This window comes from Hyposmocoma kahamanoa, unplaced genomic scaffold, assembly GCF_003589595.1.
Source record: "Hyposmocoma kahamanoa isolate Upper Pololo Valley unplaced genomic scaffold, ASM358959v1 99879, whole genome shotgun sequence".
Taxonomy (NCBI): Eukaryota; Metazoa; Arthropoda; class Insecta; order Lepidoptera; family Cosmopterigidae; genus Hyposmocoma; species Hyposmocoma kahamanoa.
Genome location: NW_020656077.1, coordinates 2360647 through 2372929, shown reverse-complemented (window position 1 = coordinate 2372929; position 12283 = coordinate 2360647). Strand labels below are relative to the sequence as shown.

General features: G+C 36.7%; 1 protein-coding gene across 6 annotated transcripts in view; it reads right to left on the bottom strand.

The window, feature by feature from the left end:
- Window positions 1–10241, bottom strand: part of LOC113239348 (glycoprotein 3-alpha-L-fucosyltransferase A-like) — a 21856-nt gene extending 11615 nt beyond the window's left edge. For 2 of the 6 annotated variants that reach the window (XM_026476308.1, XM_026476307.1), the window contains exons 1-9: window positions 10019–10241; window positions 9171–9480; window positions 8847–8993; window positions 7429–7666; window positions 7133–7330; window positions 5416–5654; window positions 3182–3353; window positions 1143–1361; window positions 549–560 (exon numbers count right to left, since the gene is read on the bottom strand). In XM_026476308.1, the coding sequence (XP_026332093.1) occupies window positions 1158–1361; window positions 3182–3353; window positions 5416–5654; window positions 7133–7330; window positions 7429–7666; window positions 8847–8993; window positions 9171–9265 (1293 nt within the window). In that variant the 5' untranslated portion in view covers window positions 9266–9480; window positions 10019–10241 and the 3' untranslated portion in view covers window positions 549–560; window positions 1143–1157. Of the gene's footprint in view, window positions 1–548; window positions 561–1142; window positions 1362–3181; window positions 3354–5415; window positions 5655–7132; window positions 7331–7428; window positions 7667–8846; window positions 8994–9170; window positions 9481–10018 lie in introns of those variants that run through there. The other 4 variants (XM_026476309.1, XM_026476306.1, XM_026476310.1 and 1 more) reach the window with 3 other exon arrangements.
- Between the last annotated feature and the right edge of the window lie 2042 nt (window positions 10242–12283).

Sequence of the window (12283 nt, the reverse complement as noted above, 5' to 3'; positions counted from 1 at the left end):
AAAAAACAAATATACGCGATTTAAATCCGGAAAAATAGTTTCATTTCCTTCATAAATTTTGTTATTAATTTAATTGACTATGTATTGAAACAAAATTAGAACTTTAAGGATGTTTTGTGCATGTCTACTGATATTATTTGTAATCTAATCAATTAATTCAATCACTATATGTATAATTTTGCATGTCAGATGTGGTAAAATATGAGCTCTATCTCTCTGCTGTGTTCCATCTCTTGTTCACCACATTTTAAGCAAATAAATTTTCATTTCATTTCATTTCATTTATCTGTTTCTAAACTTGTCCGTTGCAAATGCAGTACAGTTGCAATGTTCTATTATAACAAATAATCGTCGTGGTTTGTTTCGTGTTTGTTCGTATCACCGACCAAATACTTTTATTCCGTGGTTCGTATACTTTCAATTCTCATCGAATACTTGACGATTAAATTATAGAATTACTTAAATACTCCGCTCGTTTAAATGTTCTGTCCATTTCATTTTGAGTGCAGTTTTCAAGTTTAGAAAATGGTATAAAATCATCAGCTCACCGATAGCGTTCACTAAGACAAAACGTAGGTAAAGTTGTAGGGTTCAAGGAAACACAAAATCAAGTGAGTATACAATATAAATACAGGGTGATAAAAAAACCATAATGGAAATAAAAAATACATGTTCGGTTTTTTTTCCAACTACTTAGCAAATAAATAAATTATGACGTCTCAAAGTTTTCCGCCAAAACGTGGACAATATTGACACCCGATGATTAACAGACGCCCTTGCTTTGCTATCTTGTAAGAATGGTGTGCAAGAGTGGCAGTGGGCGGAGTCAGCGCACGAGTCTATGTATATGTCAGACAACAAATTATTACTAACGCGCGATGCGCTTATCTCTGTCTGTTGTCGCGCGGTGCGACGTGCTGACGCCTAAGCGTTAAGACAACTCGGCGCCGATTTTTTTTACTCTTTTGAGGTAACCACGTGTTATAAATTATTGGGAAATACCATCAAAAAATCGGGAAATCTTTTTTTGTTTTATTTCACTAATGTGTTCCATTACAGAATCTTATGCATAGGAAAAAATGGACAGTCATTTTTTTATCACACTGTATATAATTAAAATAAAATACATAAACGGAACGTACATAAGCGAAATATTGTTATTTAAAAAAGGCTGACACGATTTCCGACTTCAGAGGGCGCGGTGGAGGTGGAGTCCTTCTTGCCTCTGAACCCAGCCCGTTCGCTTCATCCCACCACACCTGTTCGTCTATGAAGCGCGGCTTGCGTTGCCTTTGATCATTTGCGTGCAACATTGCACACAACCGGCAGAAGAAATACGTGTTTATAAACTCTCCAGTGCCCTGCAATACACAACATAAGTGTAAATTATTACATGGCTGTGAAGATCAAATCAGTGGAACCTCAATCTAACAAAAATTAGAAATGCTATTTGATAACTGGGATGTTAATGGCAGAGTTAAGCATTTGGTTAAAGATTGCCTCAAATTGCTAATTCAAATAATTGCAGCTATATAGGCGACGCTACGCTGCAATGTATTACGCCGAGCACTGTAAGAGTAACTTTAAATTATTTTTTTTACTCAAGGTTATATTTTTCTTGAACGCGGGTCACCGGAGAAGAAGCGGGAAAAGCTGTTTCGCTAGATCAAACGGTTTACGTATTTGCAATTAAATAGAGGTCTTACAAAAAATATACGATACACCTAAGGATATCGTTTAAAGAATGTGTTAATTCGGTACTTTACTAGATCATATAAAATCCGGAAAACAGGCCAAAATAAAATTTAAAACGAATTATTTCTGAATACCTAACTTTGCACTTAATTTTTATATGGACTCAAATTTATATTAATATTAAACACAACTCACTAAATTATGATTTTCAACTGGAGCCCTATAGTTATTAAATTAACATATATCCCAAAACTTGAAAATCGCCCAGTGCAGTCGCCGTCAGACGCATATAAACGTCGGAGTTGAGTCAAATTTTCTCCGCCTGTTCTTATTTTATTCATAATATTAATTTTCAGCGCGTAGATTGCGGGCCGCGAGTGGCCGTCCTCCACACCTCACCTCCTAAAATCTATACCTCAGTTCAGTTTCAAACAAAAACTGAAACAGAATTTCTTTACAAGAAATTCTTTATTAAATAAAGGATACATTTTTTTCAATCGCGCGCGGCGTTCCCTTCGACAGCTTGAACCGCAGCTACGGGCAATGCAGTTCCTAGTCATAAAAAAAACAAAAAGTAATCTAGTGTCCGATTATTATCAGGGATCGGAAAGGGCTGAGTATTATTTACGTAAACTTTAAATGTGTAAATCTCTCCTGTCTAAATCCCGAAATTCGGGTGTTGTATTTTGTTGAAAATTTTTGATATGCGTTTCTACCTAAATAGCAGTGGCGGATTTGCCCTAAGGCCCAGTAGGCGCAGGCTTATGGCGGCCAGATTTTAGGGGCGCCAAAACGTGTAAAAAATTTCATTGATGGTGATAAGAAATAACTCAAAGTACCTAAATATTCTAAAGGCTCACGAACATTATGGCGGGTCGCACTGCACCGCATCGTATAACAACAATCTTCCTAAATCACTTCCATACATTTTATGTATAATACAGGTATGTTACATTTACATATTTGTAATGTAAAGTATAATCACTACATCACTACATATTATCACGACCGCAACTGTCAGTCTGTCTGTCTGATCGCGATAAAATACTACTGAACCGATTTTCATGCGGTTTCCACCAATAGACAGAGTGATTCATGAGGAAGGGCCAAGTGTATAATTTATTTAGGTTTTGTGTAAGTTGTCTGAAATATAAATATAAATGTTGAAGGTGTCGGAAAAAATCAATACGCCTGGTTGGGCGCTTTACTGGCGTGCACCCCGTAAACTGGCAGAGATATATCAAATCAATGTTCTACAAAAATATTAAAATTATTAAAAATATGAAATACTAAATTTCTGAATCGATTTCGATAAAAGTTAGCAATAAAGTAAATTCCTTATGTAGTCTACCAGTATGTGATGAGTGCTGAGAAAGGGGCGGCTGGTACAGACTGCATGTCCTGGGGCCTAGGGCGGTCAATGCTGCAAATCCGCCACTGCTAAATAGTAATTATTTTACTACGGTAGTGTAATAGTGCGACATACTTTCCATTTGAAATAGGAGTTGTAGAGACTATCATCCTTGTCAAGACGATGCAGGTAAGCGGCCAACTCTTTTGGACCGGCGAATTCGTCAACGTGCACGTACGAATTATGTGGTGCTACCGCCGCATAATCAGCCTGTCTTGCTCCCATCACCACTGGCAGCACATCATGTCTAAGCATATAAATCATACATATTTCATACAAATGCAAGTTTCTTTTGTAATTAATAAGGACACGTTTCACCTTCAAACAAAGGCTAGTAAATTTAGACTTAATTTACAAGATATCCAGTTGTTGTTACTAGAAGATGTTTCTGCAAGCTCAAAAATCAGATGTGCAGCGATTCTTGCCTTTGAGAAAATTCCAGTAGGATTAAGCTAGACAGCATGATTGATTTGACAAATGTCACAAAATCATTAAACAAATAAAAAACTTTAAAAATGCTTTCTCATGTAAATTCACTAAGGCTCTACATAGTCCACAACTTTTCTTTAAATAGATCAAATCGGCATGCGGATCAGCATGTGCTGATGTTAAAGTAAAAACTCAGCATCCGCTGAAGTGTAAAATACCTGTATCAGCAGCAACCCTGATTAAGACAACACCTTGTTATTCATTACCGGTCACATGCGAAAACGTGTTGTCGCACACGTGCGATTTTTGTATTAGTTTTTTAGTAGACAAAAAATAAAAAATTCGCATTTGAATTTAATTTAAAAAAATATTAAATAAAAATAAAATTAATTTAGACGTGGTACCTAAGTATGTTTAAAAATCGCGAATTCTAAATTCGATGTGACCGACCATGGATTATTCATTATTATTCATACTAAAAAACACCTTCTTAATTAACATTAACATTTATTATAAATGCTTTTTTGCGGTTCAGAGGGGTCGACAGATTACCTACCGAAGAGCAGCAAGGTTTTCTTATTTTTCTTTTTTCACAGTTCTGCACAACTGCCTTCGTGGCCGAACGGTTGCCATGCCGGACTACCACGCAAAGGTCCCAGGTTCGATTCCCAGGCCGGGAAATATTTGTATGGGCAACATTTATTTCTCTCGTGAGTTTGGGTATAATTTGAGGTTGTCTATGTGTGTATCCATGACACATGCGACAGAGGGTATTCCTAGTGCGGGGCTATGTTGAATGTGTGCGTTGAGTGTGTCCGTTATTTGCGCGTGCAAAATTTTACAATTGAATGCTTTTCCTTTGATCTTGATGACCTTTGACCGCAATTCGAAATTTAGTTTTTAATTTCATGCATACCTATTGAGGAGCAGTCTAGTTGCTCCGTTCGGAAATTGCGAAAATTGAGTGGATGCCTGGAAAGCTTAGCACGCCTTGATTAATCTTTGGAAATCATTGATCTACCAACAAATGGACGTCGGGTCCGCACTAAAAGGGTCCGCAGCTGTAGAGCGTTAAATCACACACAGAGCGTTAATCACGGGTCATTCTTCGTTGGTCGACTGACAGCGCGCTTGTCAATCATGCAGTACCATATAAAATAAAAACTTGTAAAAATTATTCCAATAAAGTGAAAAAAAAAACAGGATTTTGTCATGATTTTGTGTAATATTTTCATTAAGCAAATATATCGTGTTATCATCATTTGGAAATCGACACTCCGCCTATTATTAATAAATATTATTTAGTAGGTACGAAATTAAAATTTATTAATATGAAGGTTTTTAGTGGCTATCTCCATACCCAGCTCGTGCGCCCTGACACTTTATCTGGACTTGATGATCGTAAAAGGAAGCAATTTCACAAATATTATTTTTACTTCTAAATTTAGTAGGTACTTGTGGTGTCATCTGTACGGTGTTGGAAGCATATATCTTTGAATCACATAATATGTGATACAAGGAATAATATTATTATTCCTTGTATCTATTGATATCAGCTATCGACTTATAAAGGTTTTATGCGTGGCCGGATTAAATCCGGAGAGAAATTGATTGACTTAGCAAAATGAGTGCGGAAAGGACACAGAATCTGTGGAAAAGGACGACTTATGCCGCAGGTATAGGGAATTGTTGGTATTGTAACGTCAACTCTATACAGAAATGTTGACAATCTAAACAATCTGTACAAATGGCAACAAGGGTTAGGGACAAGATACGGAAAGCAGTGGACCGATTAAAAGGCGTCTAATAGATTAGACCTACACACATTATTGGTTGGCAACGTTTTGAAGAACATCAAGTAGAGTAAATATTTAACTTACTGTAGACCGTTAACGAAAAACTTTTCCGTTATGTAATCTTTGCTGTTTGTGTTTTCGAACGCCAAATAGAACTTGTAATGTTCATTAAGCATTTTCCAACAATTGGGATCGTTTCGCAGGCAGCCGTACTTGTTGGGGCCACACCATCCGTAGATATCAACAGAAATGTGCCGGGCGAGTTGTAGCGCATACTCGTACCGCCTATTGCGGGTGTGGCAATTCGATACAAACCATGCCACCTGGAAATTTTTCGCAAAGTTTGGTTTAAGCATTTTAGTGTATTTGCGAACCCATCAGGTAGGTAGCTTTAGGATAACTAAAATATTGGACATTTATTTAGCGTGAGCTCATAAATACTTACATTGTAACGGGATTATCAATTGACCAAGACTATGTCAGTAGAATAACTTACGTAACTAGTATTAAATAATTTTTTTTTTGAGAAAGTATTTTTTTTAGTATTTCACATCTTGAGCTGTTCTTCGTGTCAAACTGTATACGATATAAATATATCAAATATTAAAACTTTACGAATACTATCGCTGATAGATAAAACCTGATTTCATAATCAGATTCAACACCACAAATAGGTACAGATAAAATCACTTCAAACCTTAGGCTTAATGACGGTGTCTGGAATTTCCAGAATTCTCTAGATTTCCAGAAGTCTCAAAGACATATTAGTGTTTACAGGCCTTTAAAATTACCGGTTCTTCTTTATGGCGCAGAAACATGGCTTTATAAACCAGACTTTGGGAAACTTGACACATTTTATCTACGGTGTCTCAGACCAATCTCGAACATTAAGTGGCAGGACCGTGTCCCTAATACGGAGTCCTGGGCCGAGATGTATGGCATAGAAGCTTTATTAAAGCAGTGTCAACTCAGGTAATGCGACCACGTCTTTCGCAAGAAGGACCACCGTTTGCCTAAAGTTGTCTTCTATTCCGAGATGGCGGAAGATAAACGGAAGCATGGTGGTTAAAATTAACAATATTCGCTATAAGGATGTGCGTGCTCAAGAGGCATCTACACGCTTGCGCTATTTTAATATGGATCATTATCAGCTTTTTGTTATTAAAAATTAATTTGACTTCCATCTAACCTGATGGAAAGTGACCATGAAGTCGACAATGGTTGGGACAGGCTAGCTTCACATAGGTCGTCTTGACGACCTACTTGACGACCTACTATCTATAAAAATGTAAAAATAATCGAACAAAACGACGAGAAACATTAAACGAGAAACGGCAATACGTATAGGGAGACCTCGTATAACAATACTTTCAACTCTGTAGGGCAACTTTATTGCTCTGTTTGTGATCGGACATCACAACTATTGTCAAAGAGTCGCTGTTGTCGAAATCGATAAGGAGGACTATAATATTACTGATTTGACTGGTAACCACAATTGGACAAGTTTGACACTTAGCTCTGCAAACTTCTCTCTTTCGCTGCAATATAAGAAACATACTGTATCTAATTACATTATTAGGTACTAGACCTTAGAAAAAAAAATTCGAACCAGTGTCCTCCTGTTGCGTGAGTATTAATAATTCTGATAATGCTGTTTCATCATAAATAGGTACAACCTAAAGGCTGTAATTTAATTAATGGCTAAAATTAATTTTATAGGCGTACTTTAGATAGATTTTACGAGCCACCTTTGATGATTTTGCTTAACAGGCCTCGATCTATGCATTTTATGTTTATGTACCTTTCTGGTTTTGTTAGCAGCATAATTTCGATCAAGTTCCTTCTGTGTGATTTTGGGGTTGTAATAGACCCACCGTTCATAAGGTGTAACGATATCTGAGTCGCGGCGATAGGACGCCGTCCAGTTGAATACTTGTAAAGGGGATGTTTGACAAAATTGAACTGCGTAGATAGATTCTAGATAGTACAAGATCCATATCTAAAATGTAATAATAGAATATAAATGATTATTATTAAAGTGAGGTGCATATACGCAACGGTCTACAGGTAGGTATTTAAAGAACAACTGAATTTCACCTGATTTGGCGGACGCCTGGCATTCAATGTCGTATGGTATTCATTGAACAGAATCGCGTCAGCGGTGCCAGACTCGTCCGAATTCATAGTCAGTATACACCGGTCTACCGGACACTTATTTTGAACGAATTCTGTTTGGCCACTGTGGACATTCCATGTGCTGTACTCATTTGCTAATAAGATCGTCTTATTTAGCAGCACATCGCTTGAAATTGTATACATTAATTGATCGATGATCCTGAAAAAACCCAGGAGGGCGAAAATAGATTACATAACAAAAAGGGAAGCAAAATTTAATACTTTTCATTTGACAACATCAAATAAACTTAAAAAGATGAAAAGTGAAAACAATATAGAAATTCCTTGAAATTAAAATACTTAAATGGTATACAAAATGTCAGAATTAAGAACTCTGAAAGAAACGGCGGCGATAGGTAGGTATTTGTGTAGAAAGTTATAAGTGCTGTACAAGCTAAGAATCCTTTGATAAACTGGTACGCGAGCATCTCTCCAGCTGATTTTAACTGTTAATATGTCCGGTCAAATGAAGATTGTGATATCGAAAATAGTGGCGTAGCATTAATTTCTGCCGCTCGGGACCAACCTTAAATTTGTTGCCCACTCTATTTTCACGATTATAAAAGTAGTACGATCGGGCAGGTTTGGCTCGATTGTGTTTTTGTGTTAGTTTGCCGTCGCCACCTTTGTGTTCAAGGTATCATTTGAGTAAAAAAAATGTGACTGGTTAGAGCTCGAAGCCGCCCGGAGCCATGGCCCTCTCTGCACCCCACCCTACGCCGCTGATCCAAAAACGATCTTCAGGTCTATCCTCAGTAATTGACACGTGAGGCGCACTATAAGTTTCCGGAATGAATAAGAAAAAATACTGTAAATGGTCAGAAATGAATTTATTGTTTCTGAAAATATTCTCCGTTAGCGTTAATGCACTTTTTCATACGAATTAACCAATTTTGAAAACATTTATGCCACTTCTGCGTGACAATTTCTGAAACATATTTGTGAAATACCCTATTGGGTATTTCACAGTCCATAATACACCCATACACAAGATACGCACAGACTCATGATCCTGTTACGGTTAATAGATAATAAAATCAATCAAGTGTAGGTAGACACTTATTTTGGGTCATCTTTCAATTAATTTGTACGTATTAATTATGTAGGCTAGTAGGCTAATTTACTCTACACAATTTCGGAGGGAATTTTTATAATTTAAATACTGTAGAATATTATCATGACGTATTACATATATAACATTCCAGTGAAATATCCTGAAATATTATTTAATATTTGACGATAATTTATTCAAATACTTAAATAATACACCGAAATTAGGTACACAAAACTAACCTGAAAATAACCCTTCTAATAACATTTAAAGTAATTCTTTCATTTACCTGTCCTCGCCTAAAGCATCTCCCAGAGCATCTTCAGGAAATAGCCACATAACAGATAAGCTGTCGCTGTCGACAACAGGTCGGCGTTTGCCACCTTGCATGAACCATGGTCGTTGCGCTACTTCATCCACTAGGTACGAGTTGCGACTTGAAATGAATATTAAAAGAACTAAATCTAAGAATTGAAATTACCGAGCCAGTCGTGATTATAATATAAATGATTGTATGTTATGTCAGAGCGCTAAACAGAGCTGACTCTTAAATAAGAAGTAGATTATAGGAAAAACGTACAATATTTATATACAGTATAACAAACCCTAATACCTATTTAAAGTAGAGTGTAGCGTAGCTCGCGCCTCTAACAGCGACAACAACTGCAATGACAGCAGGGCACAGCATGCTGTCCATTGCATACACATCGCGTTTGACGCCCTCTGGCACAGACAAGAGCATGTTAAGCTTGATGGTTTGGATTTTGGACGATTTTTATCGCAGGTGGCATATAGTTGAACTTAAATTTTAAGTATCAAACTTGACGTGCTCTTGACCCTGTACCTACCGTCTGCATCTATCGACAACGTTGCACCACCCATTTACTAGTTCCGTAATACCGACAAAGGTAATAAAAGGTAATCTGTAAAAACAATATAAAGTTAAGACATTAAGTAACTCTGGTAACGACGGGTAGTGTAAGACTAAACGGTCCGTGGCAAAATAACAAAATTCTGTATGCTGAAGCGTGAATGTAAGTTAAAACAACACTTAATTCACTTCTTAGTTGGTGTGGCCAAAAAAGTCGATTTGTTAACTTAAGCCGCTTTTCTGGCATGTGAATATATACGAATGTGGTATTCAACATGGCGTCAGCTTTTTTACACCACCACCGTGCTCTTTAACATTGTCGCTAATGAATATGTTAGACGGTTTCACTTGATATTTTTAGTATAAGTCGATAGCTAGGTATATCGGTATAGGATATGAAACTCCACTCATTCCTTAAGTAGGGAAGAGTGGGAAAAAATCCACTAGTCTCCACCAGGGGACACACAGACACAGCTATTACGGACTAGTGGAACAGGCGGATACATTGGGTGATACATTAATTGTTAACAAATGTTAGGCAACATGTTCATTAAGGAACAGAATGCTTAAAAATTTTAAGCTGTGTTTACCTGAAAATAGTGGTTAACTGCCTCCAAATCGTAGAATATGCTTACTTGTACCAAGAGTACAGAATAACTCGGAACTATGTTTCCATGGAATATTTATTTACACCACTTATAATTTGCTTCAGAAATGTGTAAGTTAAGTTTAAAAACGTTCACAAAAAATTTAGAATACTTAATGAAGAAAATAATATAGAATATTAAAATGCTGTACTATACTAGGTAATCTGGAGGCATAATGCCAAACCACAGAACACCCAAAGAGAATATGACCACGGAACCCCAATACCACGGAAGTTTGGTCTGTGACCAATACTCAAGAGTTGTACCTTTCCCTATTTTTTTATTCCCTAGTTCTTATTTTTCCTAAGAGGGTAGAAAATTAAAAAAGAAATCAGAAAATAGAAATAATTATAATATGAAACAAAAAAATCACAATTTAAAATTTAAATTTTGAATAAAATAAACCGAAAGTGGTACAGTCAAGAGCACATCAAACTTGACACTTTGCATTTTGGACCGTTCTTATCGTAAGCGGCATAGAGTTGGATTTAAGTCTTAAGTGTAAAGCTTGACGTGCTCTTGACCCTGTACATAAATTTATATTAATACGGGTCTTGGTAACGTGCCTTAAGATTTATGGTTTTCCGCTTCCGAGTATAGTACTCCCCTGTTTAGTCGTCAGCGCAGAAGGAAGGCCACAGGACGTGGAGCAGTTGGTAGCCTAGCAGCGAACTGGTCGGAATACTTCGTCCTAGTCCGGACGAATATACATTGAGCCAAACACTTAGGTTCAATGTACATTCCAGCATAACGTAATGGAACGGAAGCGTCAATTTCGCCTCGCTATGCGAGAAGGCGCCCGCGTTCGCTCGAACGCTCAAGCACTCCATCGACCGCGCCTTGAAGCTATAGTTTTTCGTCGATGTTTGACGTTATACTGCGACTGCTTTCGTGCCACTACCCAAGGATTCGCCAGGCGTCGCCGACGGCAGCAGCGGATTTTACGACAATTCCGCGGATACGAGAGACGTCTTTTTTCGTTCGTATCTAGTTTGTATGTACGTTACACAATTGACCATAAAGTTCATTACGCTACATATAACATCGTAACAAAAATCCGCTTCCATTCCCTTCCGCCACAATCACGATAATATTGCATTCTATACTTTTTGGACGAAAACAAAGTGAAGGTAACCATTTTTTTAAACATACTTAAAACGTCGTAGTTTTTATCCTCTTTTGCAAAGATAAAATTAAGTAGTAATTTAAGTATGTAATTTCCTTTTTCCTTGGCATTTTGTTGTTATCATTATAGGGCTATTATGAAGTGTATAAGGTCATTGTTCAAAATGATAACGAAATTCTTTTTCCAACGCTACGCCAATACTAATGCCAATTTACCAAATCTAAGCAGGTGCTCTACTACTTAGATTTGGTAAATTGGCATTAAATTATAATTTTTAAAGTTTGTAAATAGGTACACCAAAATTGAGACACTATCCTTAACGGACTTTTATGCAACATTCTTCAGCATGTAGAGGTTTTTTCCAGTACAATATTTAGAATCAATGGTCGGAATAGGATGTTCCAAATAAATTGATAACTGTTTACGTATAGGTACAAGGAGTGACAGAGTGTTTACAACCACCAAATATAAATTAATTTCTTTTTCCGAATTCATAACGAAATTCTTCGATAAAACTATAAATAAGTATAATAAACTATAAATAATAAGTCATATCCGTATTAGTTAGATAGAGAACTTTGCTTCAAAAATACACTAAAAAAACTATCGACTTTTACCTCACCCCTTTTCGAACATCAAATGAAGTGTCACAGGGATCAAAATCATATTTTTGAGCAAATAATATTAAAGGTGGATTCACAATGAACAAATTCTGACTACATATTGCTGCAATTTGTGCATTGTGAATCCACTTTAATATGTTTAGATAGAAACACGGAATTGCACTACCCCCGATGATATATCTAATGTATCATCTACGATATCTAAATAGACTAAAAAGAGCAAAATATTCCCCGCATCCTGCCGTTTCTACTAAAAACATAAACAATTACGAAGCTATTTACAGTTAAATCATTTCTGCTTGTGATGTCATATGAATAATAGCTGTTGTAGGCTGTATGGCTTAATGCCAAAGTCGAAAGCCGTTAAATTTTTACAAAAAAAGTTTAGTGCAGAAGCAGATGCTGTTTTGCGTTGTGGGGATCTCACAAAGTACTTTTGGGGATCTTCAAGATCTCTAA